At 38.9% G+C, this 18,404-nt stretch overlaps 1 protein-coding gene and 1 pseudogene across 1 annotated transcript; one reads left to right on the top strand and one right to left on the bottom strand.

The window, feature by feature from the left end:
• The first annotated feature begins 1,299 nt into the window (after positions 1–1,299).
• Positions 1,300–2,059, top strand: LOC107803060 (uncharacterized). Its single transcript, XM_016627000.2, has one exon. It carries the CDS (start codon positions 1,397–1,399, stop codon positions 1,841–1,843), a length of 447 nt encoding a protein of 148 aa, XP_016482486.1. The 5' UTR covers positions 1,300–1,396; the 3' UTR covers positions 1,844–2,059.
• Positions 2,060–2,849: 790 nt separating this feature from the next.
• On the bottom strand, positions 2,850–4,109 carry LOC107803853 (inositol oxygenase 2-like; annotated as a pseudogene).
• Positions 4,110–18,404: the final 14,295 nt, after the last annotated feature.

Below are 18,404 nucleotides of genomic sequence, written 5' to 3'. Positions count from 1 at the left end.
TTTTAGAATATTATAATTGAGAGTTCTTTCAATATCCTCAAAACAAAATCTGAGATGTCCATTTGAATATTCTATGAATTTTCGACATTATCCTCGATTGATCCCAAGAATACTTATCTCTAGTAGAATTATGTATAGGAAATTGAAGAAGGAATATCATAAAAAAGGAGATGAGTATGATCATAGGCAAAATTAGTATTTAGAGTTTATGAGTTTTGAACTTGTCATCAAGTTTATAATACTTTTTAGTTACTGAACTCACAATTAAATATTTAAATATATAATAAATTTATTAATATAAATATAAAATTAAAATAAAAGTTATTAAGTTCGTCTTAACCCGTAAGTAATATTCTACCTACGCGCCTGAATATCAAGTGTCGTTCATCCAGACGCCTTACTTCTGTACAATGTTACAAGTGTTAAGGAAAGAGCTTGCATGAATTGCATGGCCAGCTTGAAAGACTTGAATTGCGTGATAATTTTAAACTTAATAAATACATGTCGATAGGAATTTGTTTTTTACTGGGTTGACATTTATAAAACATTAGTTATCTTTCCCTTTCGTTCACCTAACTCTGACTATAGTCTATGCACCGAGCTAGCTATATTGAATGAATATTGTTACCGCAGTATTTTTATTTAGGAGAAGCAAAATATAAAAAGGTAAATATATAAAAAAAAAACTTTAAAAACTTAATATATGGTATCTATATACATAATTAAATATTTTATTTAATTATATAGTGTAATTTTGCAATAAAAAGTGGTAATTACCTTGACTCATATTAATTATTTGTATTTAAGTTTAATACGTCTCCTAAAATAAAGTATTTAATAACCTTAATTATAGGAGTATTTGTCTAAACTATCATTTTATCTATCTTTAAATGTCTCTATAGTTAACAGTACTTCACTAATTACAATTGTAATTAACGGTAAATTTGGATATTACATAGCAATAAATGATTTGTTGTTTTACTATATACAGTCAAACCTTTCTATAATAATCTTATTTATTCCGATATTTTTTGGCAGCTATAGTGAAATGTTGTTACAGAAGACACATATTATAACATAACACAAAAATTAATTCCGAGAAAAATTTAGCTCTTATAGTGAATGACTGTTATATAAGAATACTGTTATAAAGAGGTCTTACGATACATGTCAAATATATTTGAAATAAATTCAATTTATCAAAACGATTAATGTACCGGAGAAGCACTAGCACTATATAATTCCTTTCCTTAATTACTCAACTGTCCCTCAAGTATATCTTTAAATAGACCTCTTTGTCACCATTTCTTCCATACCACAATTCACCAGCATTAGTCTAATTTTTGTGTGTGTGTGTTTAAGAGAGAGAAATAAAGAGAGAGAGAGAGAGAACAATATGGCAAGTCGGTACGTAATGTTCATGTTTGCATTAGTACTAGTGCATGCAACAGCAAGAAACATTCCTCAAGTTACAAAACCTAATAACGAGGTTCAAACTCATGACAAAAATCCAAACACTGAGATTCTAAGTACTGCTCCAACACCAAGCACTGGAGAAGGCCTTAATGATAAGAAAAACTTCATCACATTTGGTGGCATAGGCAGCTGCTCGGGAATTGGTGGTTATGGTGGGATTTTGCCAACTCTTGGCGGAGCCGGTGGCGGTCTTGGCGGAGCCGGTGGCGGTATTGGCGGAGCCGGTGGTGGTCTTGGCGGTGCCGGGGTTAAAGGACTTGGTGGCGTTGGCGCCGCCGGAGGCGTTGGTGGCGTTGGTGGTGTTGGTGGTCTAGGTGTTGGTGGTGGAGTTGGTGGTTATAAGGGTGTTGGAGTAATCATTCCTTAGAAGTTTTACTAGTGTTAGTTAATGTCCCTCCACTATTGTATGTCCAAGTTCTTGTGTTTTCATTTTGAAGTTTTTTTAAGTGTGAGTACTATTATTCCTAGACTATTAATGTGTTAGTTATTGTTCCTAAGCCATTGTAATAAGGACATAGTGATAGTTTGTTTAGGTTGTTTTACGTTATGTTCATTTCCCATGTAATTGGGATTGTTGGTTTAACTTGTTTCTAATGTTTGAACTTCGTTTCCAAGAATTTTTCCTTTCTAGTTTAACTCTTTAGTCTTTAAACTTATGAAGGCTTTTATTAGCATGTTAAGTATATGGTCATGTTTTCTGCCTTTTCCTTCTTTTTTCATATTATATTTGGAAGGAAATTGAGATGAAACAAATTAAATGATAAGAATCTTACCTCAAGTATGAAACTAAGCACATGTAAGAAAATATGTATACAATAAGGTTACAACTTATGATCAGACAATTACAAATAAATCTCTATGCTAAGTATTAATAGACATGGTAAAAATGGTAACTTCTGCTGCTATAATATGTTAAGCAACACTAGCAATACAAGAGTTGAGTAACAAGAAAATTATCTATTTTTCTTTTTGTTAGTGCTCAAGCACATGCAAGATGCGCTATTTATAAAGTTCATATGATTGTTGGATAATTTCAAGTGGCTTTGACGATCTCAGTAGTAGTCCAGGAATAATCATACTATCATAATTATACAAATTTATTAATTATGTTGGACCAGCTTACAATTTAATTATCTTTTCCGATCTTGAAAATGTTGGATGCCATTGGAGTATCCCCAATTTACAGAGTTGATTTTTTAACAAGATTGTCAATAATATATTCTTATATCAGAATAATATCTAAAGAATAATGATATATATAAATACTGTTACAAAAATAAAAACAAAATAATAATATAGTCATGTCATTAATGATATAATATAAATATTGTATACCATTTTATAAATATCATTTTTTATGAACAAGTATTTCTAATAGGAAAAGAATGGATATTTACATATTTCCCTTTCCATATCCAATATGGGACTATTAAGTCTCCTTATTATTTTCACTCATGTACACATCCTGTTTAACACATACTCTTCTATCTGAGGGGCTGTTTTTTTTTTGTTTGTTTTTTTTGGTTCTTTACACAAATTTACAACTTTATACCATATATAGACAAATTGTATTTACAACTCCTCATCACCTTCTTCACCACCTTAGCTTTGCTGGGAAATATTTTCCAATGAGAGACACGTAGTAAGGCTTGACTTCTTCCACATTAACCCTAACTTTGCTTTTGCTGTACAAATCATATTTGTTAAAAATATGAAGCCACTTCAAATTCTCCTTATCTTCTTCATTCATTAAATGTTTGTAAGTTCCAGATTTATGCAATGGATAAAATGAATGATATCTTAGGATAAAAAGACCAGCTGATGGTAATGTTGTACCATTCTCTTTTGCAACCATGTACATATAATCGTCATGACCCCATGACATCATAACATTATCTAGTCCACAACCCTCAAAATAAACTCCATTTTTAGTGTTGTAAATTGGGTTATTAAAATCTTGATTTTCTTTGAAGTATTTGTAATGAATAATTGATTCATCAAATGCACATCCAACAGGGAATGCGTCACCTACAACTGCCCATTGAGGAAGTCCTCCAAACTTAGGTAAAACAAGAATTTTACCTAAGTCATGAATTAGGGCAGTTAAATGAATCCAATCTTCATTAGGATAATCTTTTCTAATAGCTTCGGCACTTTGTAACAAGTGTTGAATTTGGGCTCGTCTAAATCAGGATCACTGTCATCGACAACATCGTTGAGTAATTCGCAACATTCCCATATGCTCATTTGTGCCTTGTCTAAATTTGCATAGTCTTGTCTCATTTTCTTGACAAAGTCATAGGTTTGATGTATGTGTTGTGTTTTGTAGAAATTTTCTACCCCTTGTTGCCTTGCACTTTCTGCATTATTGTAGTCCCTAAAGTTATGGCCAAATGCATTGGTTTGGGGTACCATAAATTGATCACCCTCTAATGCCAATTCTTTTCCATTGCCATGGATTTTCTTTTCCTCTACTTGGATATTCATTTTGTGAATAAAATGTAGAGGCAAACAGAACCACAACAAGGACCACAATCTCAAATTTTAGAAAGTAAAGTAAAACAAAGCAAAAGAGGGACAATCAAGAAGCAAAGAAGGTAGGATAGCTTAGTTTTTTTCCCTTTTTTATCTCAAGAAAGAATGGAAGTTATGTGATGTGATATTTAAGTAAAAAAAGGTTCAGTATTTATAAGTGCTAGAAAGTCCTTCCTAAGTTATTCCTTCCTGAAAAATCTTGAACTAGATAATCTTTTCACCTCCCAAATTTTTCTTAAGTCCATTATCCACTTAACAAGTGTTTGGATAATTTACGTTAGAGGATAAAGATCAATTAGCTACCTATATGGCTATATCCTATGCAAATAATCTGATCCAATATTGATATTTGCTAATCGCAAATATTTTCAGTGAATATAGATTTAAAATCACTAATAGCCAAGCATTATTTTGGTGAAACAGATTAATATGTTCAGACTTCAGTACCTTCGGAAACTCTTGTAACATGACCAAAGAAAAGAAATAGCTTTCCCATAAGGAAACTCAACGTTTTGGGCTCGATATCTATAGTGTATAATCTAAACTAAATAGAATTTCACATATAAATATATATATATATATATATATATATATATATATATATATATATATATATATATATATATATATATATATATATATATATATATATACACACACACACACACACACGCAGGGGAGTTGCCTCGAGGGTAACCTCATAATAGATCGGGCTCTAGCTCAAAGATAGAACATCAAGCCTGGAGATCGAAGTGCTCACTGAGATCGAGGCCAACAACAATCGAGATCAAGCATGACTGGCTTCGAGTAAGGCATAATAACAGAATGGCGAGATGTCAATAATCGGTCGAAGATCACGGCGGAAATCCCAAAACAGATCAAATCAAAGCGGTTATTAGTGCCAATCATGGGATCTATTTCCGTTATTAGATTTGTACCTTATTTAGGATTCCTCTATTATATAAAGAAGGATCCCATTTACTTGTAAAAAAATAATGATTATTCACTGATAAGAATATACATATACGCTGCTTTCTTTATTTTACTTACTGTTCATCGCTGTTTGTTCCATCCTCCATTGTTCTTATTAACTAATCTCGAGACTATCTCGAATCGACGTCGAGGTATTGTTCGGGGACCGGTTTGATTTATTTTATTGTCCAATTTATCTATTTAATTCATTGTTTATCAATTGGTGCTGGTTCAAATCATATATCCTTAAAACCACAATATATGTTTAATTGTTACTTAATTTTTAGGGTAAACAGTTTGGCGCCCACCGTGGGGCTAAGGATAATAGTAATTGTTCAGTACTGATTCTGGTAAAATACACTATTTTACGCTTGTTCTTGTCAAGTATCTTTGCTTTCAGGTTAAAACATGTCAAACTCACAAAACGCATCCACACACGGTGACAATGGCCTCGGATTCCACGATGAAAACGAAAATGTGATTGCTCCAGGAGTCGAGGTGCCACAGGTTAATCTCGGGGGAGCATCGGTTGCCAACCCAGTCGATGTCAGTTCGCACGTTGCTCTAAACGCGGGCCTAGGCGCAAATCTCGATGGGAGCATACGCAGAGAAGGCCGATCTAGTGGCCAAGGGACACAGGGCAGAGGAGACGAAGGAGTCAGTCTCCAAGTGATATTTGATATGCTTCAGGCTCAGAAAGTCGCTATTGCTCAGTTAAAAAATCAACATAGAGCTCCAAATAGGGTCGAGACGGAAACTACCTGCCGTACCGAGCCAGTATCGGAAAGGTCGAATGGTAATGAATCTGGGACTGATCCTGCGGTAATGAAAATGCTCGAGGAGCTCACCAAAAGAATTGAATCAGGGGAGAAGAGAATCAAAGCCAACGATAAAAAAATAGAGACATACAACTCTCGAGTTGATCAGATACCGGAGGCATTGCCAATCTTAAATGGGATGGATTTGAAGAAGTTTGTACAAAAGTCGTTTCCTCCAAGTGCGGCTCCGAAGCCTATTCCAAAGAAGTTTCGTATGCCAGACATACCCAAATATAATGGGACCACCGATACCAACGAGCATGTTACTTCATATACATGCGCCATCAAGTGTAACGATTTAGAAGATGATGAAATCGAATCTGTGCTGTTGAAAAAATTCGGAGAGACCCTTTTGAAGGGAGCAATGATTTGGTATCACAACCTGCCACCAAATTACATCGACTCATTTGCCATGTTAGCATATTCTTTCGTAAAGGCACATGTCGGGGCCATAAAGGTCTCAACAAAGAAATCAAACCTTTTCAAGGTAAGGCAAAGGGATAATGAAATGCTGAAGGAGTTCGTGTCCCGATTTCAAATTGAACGCATGGAGTTGCCACCGGTCACAGATGATTGGGCCGCTCAAGCTTTCACCCAAGGGTTGAAAGAGCAGAGTTCAATAGCATCACGTCAGTTGAAATAAAATTTGATCGAGTATCCAGTTGTAACTTGGGTAGATATGCATAATCGATATCAATCGAAGATTAGGGTCGAGGACGACCAATTAGGATCCCCTTCCGGTTCAGTACATCCAAACAGGTCAGCAGTTAAAAACCAGAGGGACATCGACAGAGAGCCAAGGTCGAACAGAGACTGATATCAACCATATACCGCAGATCGAAAGAACAATGTTTCAGGATTCAATTCCGCCCGGAATGATCGAAGAAGTGATCGAGGATAGAATTCTCGGGGATTTATGAGCACAAGTGGTTTTGACAAGTATGCCGATCCCACAGAGGCACCTTGGTTATCGAAATATAACTTTAGCGTCGATGCATCGGGCATTGTATCGGCAATCGGAAGGATCAGAGATACTAGGTGGCCCAGACCCATACAAACTGATCCTTCCTAAAGAAACCCAAATTTGATGTGGAAGTATCATGGCACTCATGGTCACAAGACCGAGGATTGCAGGCAATTAAGGTAGGAGGTAGCCCGTCTATTCAATGAGGGTCACCTTCGAGAGTTCCTCAGCGATCGAGCCAAGAATCATTTCAGAGAAAGGGACACCAATAGGAAAAATGAACAGAAGGAACCCCAACATGAAATTCATATGATTGTCGGTGGGGTCGATATTCCACAGGGACCCATATTCAAACGCACTAAGATATCAATCACTAGGGAAAAACGAACCCGAGATTATGTGCCCGAAGGCACTTTATCATTCAACAACGAAGAAACAGAAGGCATTTCTCAGCCCCACAACGACGCTCTGGTAATATCCATCTTATTGAATAAAGTTCAAGTTAAGCGTGTTTTAGTGGATCCAGGCAGCTCGACGAATATCATCCGATCAAGGGTCGTGGAGCAGCTCGGCCTACAAAATCGAATTGTACCCGCAGCTCGGGTCTTAAACGGCTTCAATATGGCCAGTGAAACAACTAAATGTGAGATTATTCTACAGGTAAATGTGGCTGGAACCATTCAAGATACCAAGTTCCACGTAATCGAGGGCGACATGAGGTACAATGCCCTACTCGGAAGGCCTTGGATCCACAATATGAGGGCGGTCCCTTTGACTCTCCACCAAATGATGAAATTCCCGACGTCGGACGGTGTAAAAACATTATATGGGGAGCAGTATGCTGCAAAGGAAATATTTGCGGTCGATGAGGTAACACCGATATCGACACTATCAACCTCGAAAAGTTCGAGCATCAAAGGTAAACAGGAAGTCAAATAGCAATCACAGCCACCAACCTCGACCTAATCGGGGAAGCAGGAGATAGAAGAAGAAGAGGAGGATTTTTTGACCCCTCAGACTTTTATTGTTCCCGAAGATTCTGACGCCACGGTCGAAGAGCTAGAACAAGTTATATTGATCGAGTACCTGCCCGAGCGAAAGGTATACCTGGGAATGGGATTAGCCCCCAAACTCAGGAAAAAGCTTATTCAATTTCTTATTGATAACATAAATTGTTTTGTTTGATCCCATTTAGACATGATAGGGATCCCACCAAAAATAATGATGCATCGGCTAAGCCTGGACCCTAGGTTCAAACCGGTGAAGCAAAAGAGAAGACCCCAGTCCGAGGTAAAGCACGCATTCATAAAGGACGAGGTAACTAAACTTCTCAAAATAGGGTCCATTAAGGAGGTGAAATATCCCGAATGGTTAGCTAATGTAGTTGTAGTCCCTAAAAAAGGGAACAAACTTAGAATGTGTGTAGATTATAAGGATTTAAACATGGCGTGCCCCAAAGATTCTTTTCCGCTGCCTAACATCGATCGCATGATCGATGCCATGGCCGGTCACGAGATCCTTACTTTTCTCGATGCCTATTCTGGGTACAATCAAATCCAAATGAACCCGGAGGACCGAGAAAAGACTTCATTTATCACCAAGTACGAGACATATTGTTATAATGTAATGCCCTTGGGGCTAAAAAATGCAGGAGCTACTTACCAACGCCTAGTAAATAAAATGTTCAAAGAACAAATAGGCAAATCAATGAAAGTTTATATTGATGACATGCTAGTTAAGTCCCTACGCGCAGAGGACTATTTGGCTCATTTGCAAGAAACGTTCGAGATTTTTAGGAAATACAACATAAAGCTCAACCCCGAGAAATGTTCTTTCGGGGTCAGTTCGGGCAAGTTCTTTGGCTTCATGGTGTCGAATCGGGGGATCGAGATCAATCCCAATAAAATCAAGGCCATCGAAGACATCACCATCGTAGATAGTGTAAAAGCCGTGCAAAGGCTAACTGGACAGATAGCTGCCTTAGGCCGATTCATTTCGAGGTCGTCGGATCGATGCCACAAATTTTTCTCTCGACTAAAAAAGAAAAACGATTTCGCCTGGACCCCGGAATGCCAACATGCATTAGAGGAATTGAAGCGATACCTATCGAGCCCACCACTACTTCACACTCCAAAGGCAGATAAGAAACTTTACTTGTACTTGACAGTATCAGAAATCGAGGTAAGTGGTGTCCTAGTTCGAGAAGAGCAAGGTACGTAATTTCCCTTTTATTATGTAAGTCGAACCTTAGGAGAAGCAGAAACTAGATATCCACACTTGGAGAAATTGGAACTTGCACTGATAAGTGTCTTTAGAAAGTTAAGACCATACTTTCAATGTCATCCCATATGCATATTAACCACTTAACCACTTCATAATATTTTGCACAAGACCGAACTATCGGGCCGATTGGCCAAATGGGCCGTCGAACTCAGTGGGTACGATATCAAATATCAATCCCGGATGGCCATCAAGTTTCAAATTTTAGCGGACTTCGTGGCCGATTTCATGCTAACCCCCGTACCCAAAGTTGAAAAGTAACTCTTGTTAAAATCGGATACATCATCGGGGGTATGGACCCTCTTCACAGACGGTGCTTCGAATGTGAAGGGGTCCAGGCTAGGCATCATTTTGAAGCCGCCCAGGGGTAGCACTATTAGGCAATATATCAAAAATTCTAGATTGACTAACAATGAGGCCGAGTACAAGGCCATGATTGCAGGTCTCAAACTATCTAAAAGCTTGGGAGCAGAAGTCATTGAAGCCAAGTGTGGCTCTTTACTGGTGGTGAACCAAGTAAACAAAGCCTTCGAAGTTCGAGAGGATAGAATGCAAAGGTATTTGGATAAACTGCAGGTAACTTTGCACCGTTTCAAGGAATGAACTTTGCAGCATGTACCTCGAGAACAAAACAGTGAGGCCGATGCACTTGCAAATTTGGGGTCATCGGTCGAGGATAGTAAGATCAGCTCGGGGACTGTCGTTCAACTCTCGAGATCCGTCATCGAGGAAGGTCATACCGAGATAAACTCTACAAGCTTAACATGGGATTGGAGAAATAAATATATTGAATACTTGAAGAACGGAAAGCTCCCATCGTACCCTAAAGAGTTGAGGGCCCTACGAACCAAAGCTGCTCGATTCACATTGGCTGAAGATGGAACATTATACAGAAAGACATTCGATGGACTATTGGCAATATGCTTAGGACTAGGAGACACTGATTATGTTTTATGAGAGGTCCATGAAGGCACTTGTGGGAACCACTCCGGCGCCGTATCACTGATTCACAAAATCATTAGAGCATGATACTACTGGGATATCCTGGAAAAAGACACTAAGGAGTTTATTCGAAAATGTGATAAATGTCAAAAGTTTGCACCGATGATCCATCAGCCCGAAGAATAACTTCATTTAGTCATGTCCTCATGGAAATTCATGAAATAGGGGATGGATATCATCGGTCCTCTGCCATCGGCCCCAGGTAAAGCTAAGTTCATTTTATTTATGACTGACTATTTCTCTAAATGGGTTGAAGCACAGGCGTTCGAGAAAGTGAGAGAGAAAGAGGTTATAGACTTCATCTGGATCACATCGTATGCCGATTTGGGATACCCGCCGAAATAGTGTGTGACAATGGAAAATAATTTATCGGCAGCAAAGTGACGAAATTCCTCGAAGACCACAAAATAAAAAGGATATTATCAATGTCGTATCACCCTAGTGGGAACGGATAGGCCGAATCAACGAACAAGACTATCATTCAAAACCTAAAGAAAAGGTTGAACGACGCTAAGGGGAAGTGGAGATAAATTCTACCCAAAGTCCTTTGGGCATATCGAACAACATCAAAGTCCAGTACGGGGGCAACCCCGTTCTCCTTAGTGTATGGCTCCGAAGCTTTGATCCCAATCGAATTCGGGGAACCCAGTGCCAGGTTTCGACATACAACAAAAGAGTCAAATCACGAGGCTATGGAAACTAGCCTCGAATTATTGGATGAAAAACGAGAAGCCGCACTCGTTCGAATGGCTGCACAAAAGCAACAAATCGAAAGATACTACAATAGGAGAACCAACCTTCGCCACTTCAGAGTCGGGGACTTAGTCCTAGGGAAAGTCACCATCAACACTCGAGATCCTAATGAAGGGAAGCTCGGCCCAAATTGGGAGGGACCCTACCAAGTCCTCGACATCGTCGGAAAGGGATCTTATAAGCTCGGCACGTTGGATGCGGAACAACTGCCAAATAATTGGAACATATCGCTTCTCAAACGGTATTATTGCTAAGGTATGACTTTATCTCTTTTTTTTTATTTATATATTCGACACTCACTCACTGCAGGTGTTCGATCGAAGACATCGAGACCTCAAGTTTTAAAGTACGTGTTGCACTCTTTTTCCCTTAGATCGGTTTTGTCCTAAGTGGGTTTTTCCGGCGAGGTTTTTAACGAGGCAACAATTATGTGCTACCTGAGAATAATTCAACAGTATCCAAGGCTTCTTTACAATCAACCTCGAATACTGGGGGGCGTCACCCTCGGATGTTACACTTTCGAGAAAAATACTTCGTGTCAAAGGGTTTCGATAGGGAAACTTTGTAATTGGTCAAACGGTCGAATAAACTGTGTCCGTATAGATTAGTCGAGCCCCGATGGCAAAACATGTACGCATGTATAAATTATACAAAGAAGCATTCTTTCTATATCAAAAATCTCGAGTCTCAAAGAAAATTTTCTACTATACAAGCTCCATACTTATGATTTTGTGAGAAATGGCTCAAGGGCCAAGTGCAAATATATCTCGTACAATCGGGGACTACCGTCGACGATCGACATATTCGAATAAGCTAAACTCAAATTCATAAGACCTCAAAGAGGCACCCCTCAATCTATAGGCCAAGAACATCACTCTCGGGGACTAACACTTCGAATAAGTTCGAAGTGTTATTGGGAAATAAGTCCAAGAGGCATACCCAAAGGCTACAACCAAATTAAGGCGGCTCGGAGACGTCTGAATCCCTCAATAAAAGTAGACCTTCGAATTATTTGAAAAATCGGTTAAAAAAGGCTACCCTCGGCAAGTAATCAAAATGGCTTCGATGAAATCAGCCGTAGAAAAACCTTAAGAGGTATCAAAATTTCTTAACACAAATGTGCTAAGGCACAAAAAGCAAAGGGGTTTCAATCGACATCAAACCCTCAAAAAACCCAATGGGTAAAGAATATGTGTTAAGGCATAAAATGTTTTTTTACTAAGTCTTCTAAGCCGAAAAAGGGAAAAAATAGCCATCTTTTAGAGGCCATATCGGTCCAATCTAAAGAGCCTAAGGGCCAATACACTTAGAATTCGAGATTTTGTTCTCACTCAATTCGGACTTGAGGGTTCCCCCATTCTGAGTTCAGATAAAACTGACTTGAATATAGCTCGAGGATTCATCATTATTTGATATAAAACATTAAGGGGTATGTTACTGTGAGTTCGAAACTTACTCAAACTCGGCTATAAAAAAGTATGATTATGGCTTTGATCAAGCCATCCGAAATCAAAATCCCGAACATATTGTTGAGCTCGGGGACTCACCCTCGCTTGACTAAAAAACCTAAGGTTTTGTTCTACTCTGAGTTCGAGCTATTGCTCACTCGATTATAGAAGATACAACAACCCGATTGCAACGACGTTTTCACAAGGCAAAGGCAAAACAGAATTTATCATAAATCAGAAATCGGAGACAAAACGAAAAGAAAAAGAGTCTTTCACATATGCAAAGTATTAACAAAGACCACATGGGGTCTTACACAAATTATTTCCTAAGTGCATAGTCCGCCTCGGGAGCCGCATCTTCGGGAGCTTCATCTTCATCTCCTCCATTCTCAGATCCACTCACAGAGTCTTCATCATCGGAAAGCAAAGCTTCGGCCTCGTCCTCCAAAACCTTCGCACTCTCGATATCGACCGTGAGGTCAAATCCACGAGCATGTACCTCCTCAAGAGTCTCTCTCCGAGACTGACGCCTAGCATGCTCGGCAACACGGGACAATCTAACTTCAGCAGCGTCAGAAATTTCCTTTGCCCGAGTGTTAGCGGCTTCAACTCTGCCTCGGATGTGGCCCTTGCAAGCTCAACAACCAACCGTGTCTTGAGCTTTTCAACCTTCTGGGCTCGGGGCAAGTTCTCCTCCTTCACACTTTGGAGTTGACGCTCAACCAAAGATAATTGGGCCCGAACCTCATCTTTCTCCGAGGCGAGACGGTCCACGTTCTGCTTCCACCCCAAAGTCTCTGCCTCTTTCATCTTGGCCTCCTCACGAAGCTGCTCAACCAATTCGGCCTTCTGCTGAACCTGCAGAATCAAAGTGTTAGTCACCAATATCAAGTTAATACATAACAAGCTCCCAAAAATTTACATTACCTGCTCAATGAGCTCTGTCTGATCTTGATGAGCTCTTGTCAGCTCGGCTCGAATACTCATGATCTCCTCTTTTTTTTGCACATAGAGGAGTTTGAGGGCGTCTCTCTCCTCCATAAGCTTTTTGATATCAGCCTCACATCGGGCTAGCTCAGCCCGGTATTTGGAGGACGATTCTCGATGGAGCGTCGTAGCCTATGCAGAAAGAAATGAAATCAGACATAGAGAAATAAGAACAAACGCATGCATGGTAACATCATCGACCACAAGTAAAATTCAGTTGGTTCAGAAGCCGCTGAGCCTCATCAAAAATGAGTGATGCGTCCAGGTCGGAAACATCATCGACCCCCGCGAAGCAGCCGCGAAATATATCATCCCCTTCGGGGGCCGTCCCTACATCAGGTGTCCCCATGGACCGGGCATCCTGAAACTGCCCCTCAGAGAACGTGGGGGCGGGAGGTGAATCATCAATGTTAATTTCCCGAAGCTAGTAACTTGGGGAATTCTCTTCTATTTGAAGGGCCTCAGAACTAGACTCTTTCAGCATACCCACCGGTTGCTCATCACGGCAGGAGGCATCCTCAACACCCGATGACTCGAGAACTTTGCCCGGACCTTCTTTCGAGATCACCTCGGTCTGCGTCTGAACCTCCTCGACCGTTATTGGCTCAATAGTTCTTGAAATTTCTATGCCCTCCTTTTTCCGAGCCACCAGCAGACAGTCGACATCTTCTCCCTCCTTGTCTTCATCTCGTAGCATTTGGACTACATCGGCAGGCAGAATGGCGAGATCAGTCTTCGACTTTCGAGCCCTGCTTTTCTTGGGCTTTGGCGTATCTGGTGGCGAGGCCCTTTTCCTTTTATTGTCTTTGGTTTGCTTCAGGACCTCCTCTTCCCCGAGGGAAGGTGGCCTCATAACGACACTATCTCCAAGACATGTATGAGAAGAAATCAAGTTAAAAGGAAGTATTTCACAGGAAAGCATCAAACACGGACATGGGAACTTACCATGATTTTTGGCCTCCCATCGACCCTTGGCCAAATCACGCCACGAGCGCTCAGCATACGAAGAGGTTGAAACCAGTTATCGAACCCAACCTGCAAGGACCGGGGCTGTACCAGGAAACCAGGGGGAAGCTGCACCATAAAGAAGAATATAGATGAGAAGAGGTAAAGGAAACATAACAAGTAATCAAACGTTATCGGTGAAATTCTACTTACGCTTCATGTTCCATTCTTCGAGGAATGACATCTTCTCGGCGGGGATTAAATCGGAGGTCCTGACTCGGACAAACCGGGACATCCATCCTCGGTATTTGTCCTCGTCTATGCTCGAGAATAGCACCTTCGTGGCACGGCGCTGAAGCCTTATCAGTCCGCCTCGATAAAGACGGGGGATGTATAGCATAATGAGATGATCGAGGGTGAATGACATCCCCTCGTTCTTGCTCGAGAAGAATCTGAGCAAAATGAAAATGCGCCTAAAAGAGGGGTAGATCTGGCCTAGGGTTACCTAGTATTGGCGGCAGAAGTCGATTATGACAGGATTAACCGAACCCAATATGAAAGGGTAAGTATACACACTTAAGAACCTTTTCACATGAGTGGTGATGTCCTCTTCGGGGGTAGGAATCACCACCTCTTTATTCTCCCAGTGACAGTCATTTTTCACCTGCTAGAGATCGCCTTCGAATATCGAATAGATGTATCTAAACATGGGCTCGCATCGATGAGGAACCGAAGAGGGTTTTCCGACTTCAAAGTCGGAAGTAAGTTCACATGGCCCGGGGATGCACTCTTCGATACGTGGCTCCACCAGTGTTTTGTCACCGGCCGGCCGCGATGAGGAGGCCTTTTCTTCTTGAGGAACGGTCTTTAATATTTTTTCCATTGCTATATGAGGTTTAAGGAAGAAGAAGGCAAAATTTGTGTTTTAATAAGATATTGGCAAACGAAAACTAGCAAAATTAATGAACTTGAAGAAGATAGAAGAGCTTTTGAAGATTAGAAGAAGTTTGAAAGTAAAGTTTGAGAAGATTATGAAGGTGGTCTATTTATAATAGCCACTTTGACGGTTTGAAAGCACTGGTGGCCGACTATCAACTGGCGTTAATTAATGACCTTGGGAACTGTGCAGACGCGACGCTTCAATCACTTCTGTCGCTTACGTCACGATGTTGACGTCATAATTGATTGAGGTATTAAATCGAATTCTCGAATTCGTTTCTTCTCGTTACACTCCAAAAAATGAGGGGACTATCTGTATACGGTCGAAATACCCGATTTCAGTGGTAGGGGAGTTGCCTCGAGGGTAACCTCATAATAGATCGGGCTCGAGCTCAAAGATAAAATATCAAGCCTGGAGATCGAAGTGTTCATTGAGATCGAGGCCAGGAACAATCGAGATCAAGCATGACTGACTTCGAGTAAGGTGTAATAACAGAATGGTGAGATGTGAGTAATCGGTCGAAGATCACGGCGGAAAGATCCCATGTCATTAATAACTGACTTCTATTTCCGTTATTAGAGTTGTACCTTATTTAGGATTCCTCTATTATATAAAGAAAGATCCCATTCACTTGTAAAAAAATAATGATTATTCACTGATAAGAATAGACATATACGTTGCTTTCTTTGTTTTACTTACTGTTCATCGCTTTTTGTTCCATCCTCCATTATTCTTATTAACTAACCTCAAGACTATCTCGAATCGAGGTCGAGGTATTATTCGCGGACCGGTTTGATTTATTTTATTGTCCAATTTATCTATTTAATTCGTTGTTTATCAATTGGTGCTGGTTCAAATCATAAATCCTTAAAATCACAATATAAGTTTAATTGTTACTCAATTTTTATTGTTTACAGACCGGTTTGATTTATTTTATTGTCCAATTTATCTATTTAATTCGTTGTTTATCAATTGGTGCTGGTTCAAATCATAAATCCTTAAAATCACAATATAAGTTTAATTGTTACTCAATTTTTAGGGTAAACAAAATATATATATATATATATATATATATATATATATATATATATATATATATATATTGTCTAAATATGATATTGAATTGAGAAAATGAGAAGAAATTGCCACAAAAGACTTCTCGTGATGATTGTAAAGGTTTTCGAGAGAGGTTTTTATTCTTCAAACAAAGCTTATTAAGCTCAACCCCTTTACCTTCTTCCCTTTTCATCTTCTCACTCAATTCCCTTGATTTCTCTCTTAACTCTTCCCCGTTCTTCTCCACACATCACCCCCCTCTCTTTCACACGTTCGTTGTATCCTTTTGACAGATTCTCATCCATACCACTAACCTTCTCACCGAATAAAAAATTATTTAAAATATAATAATTAAAACAGTTCTCGCATTAATATATAAGACAACATAGTATAATTATAATACTGAAATAAAGTTAGTGGCAAATAGTACATAAGTTTGTATAATGCTGCACCTACAGAAAAGATCCATTTAAGTGCAATGACCGAAGCAAGTTAAAATATAACCAGGTCTCTGTGTTATCACTTGTATTTGTTTTTTTGGTAAATAATTTTTTTTATTAATTCTTCCTTTTCAATTTATGTAACACACTTTTCGTATTAGTTCATTTAAAAAAGAATAATTTTGAAATTTTTTTGACTTTAAACTCTGCATTTTATCTACTTTACTCTTAATGAGAAGTCATTATAGCCAAAAGCCACACACAAGCTTTTAGCTAAACTTTAAGATCATAACATTTAAAAGTATTTATATTTTTCTTAAATTGCGTGCCAAGTCAAATTACGTCACATAAGTTAAAACGGGTGGAGTACTGCCAAAAGAGTTATGTAAACTGTAAAGGTATCTAAATAGAGCTTGAGAATTAGGCAAAACAGCCCTAACTTTAGCTTAGCAATTACAAAATTCTGTGATCATGCATGGGGTCCTTTAGGTTGGTTAGTTCCAAGTGAAAATTTTCCTTTGGAAACAAGATCACCAGGACAAAGTATGGTGGTGTGTGTCAACATGATTTTCACAGCACTAATTGCACAGTGTTTCTTGGTTTCACTTTGTCACCTCAAATATGGCATATTTCTGCTGTTTGCAGCTTTGATTATTATTATTATGAGTTGCTTCATATTGTTGCTTTTGCCTGAGACAAAGCAAGTTCCATTTGAGGAAATTTATTTGTTGTGGCAAAGTCATTGGTTTTGGAAAAGGTACCGTGCTCCAGAGGAGAATGGAATTGATTTGAAGAAAGGGCAGCTAGTTTAGAGTGTTACTTGGATTTTTAGGGATGAAAATTTGCTTATTGTTTTTATTTGTTCTATGAACCTATGGTAGTTGATATCTTTTTATGCATGAAAAGAAAACCTTTACTTTATGCACTTTGGATGGGTTTTTGAATCAAGAGTTTCTTAATTTCTTTTTCAATATTTTATTGAAGATATATTTTGGACAGTAGACACTAAGTGGAATAGTTGAGTATATTTTGGACAGTAGACACTAAGTGGAATAGTTGAGTTACGCGCAAATGGCCCCAATACCATAGTTATGAAAAATGACACACACACAAGATAGTCAACTCTATTATTTTATATGCTCAGACATATATTTTTAAAATCCTTCGGCCAATTCTATAGAAACATTAATGATTTACAAATGATACGCGATGGCATCATCATGTTTTTGGATCATCTCCAAATTCCTTATAAATTGTAAGATATAGGCTTCCAAAGTTGGATTTGTGACAACATAATTTTCCTTTATGCGTTCGCGAAAAGGCTTTCGCGATCGCGATTCACAGTGCCCAAACTGTCACACCTCCTTTTTCCCGAAGGGGAGATATTTGAATTTTTTCAATTAAAGTGACAATATCCGAAATGGAATTATTTATTAAATTCAGAGTCGCCACTTGGAATAAGTTATGGTGTCCCAAGTCACCGGTTTATTTTAAATCCCAAATCGAGGAAGTTTGACTCCATTTATGGTCTGCGAACACAGAAGACCGGGTAAGGAATTTTATTAACCCGGGAGAAGGTGTGAGGCACTCCCTAGTTCCGTGGTTTTAGCACGGTCACTCAACTATTAATAATTGGCCTAATTATCTGATTTATTACATATTTAAAATCTATTGTGCTTTTTAGCTTTCTGACCGCTTTTATTATTTATGAAATTTATTTGAAACAAGTCACGATGTCGTACATTTATCGTTTTGACACACGTCGCAAACCGCGCCACATGAAATGCA

Source organism: Nicotiana tabacum, chromosome 15, assembly GCF_000715075.1.
Source record: "Nicotiana tabacum cultivar K326 chromosome 15, ASM71507v2, whole genome shotgun sequence".
Lineage (NCBI taxonomy): Eukaryota > Viridiplantae > Streptophyta > Magnoliopsida > Solanales > Solanaceae > Nicotiana > Nicotiana tabacum.
Note: the sequence above shows the minus strand (reverse complement) of the source record. Positions and strands in the feature narration are given on the sequence as shown.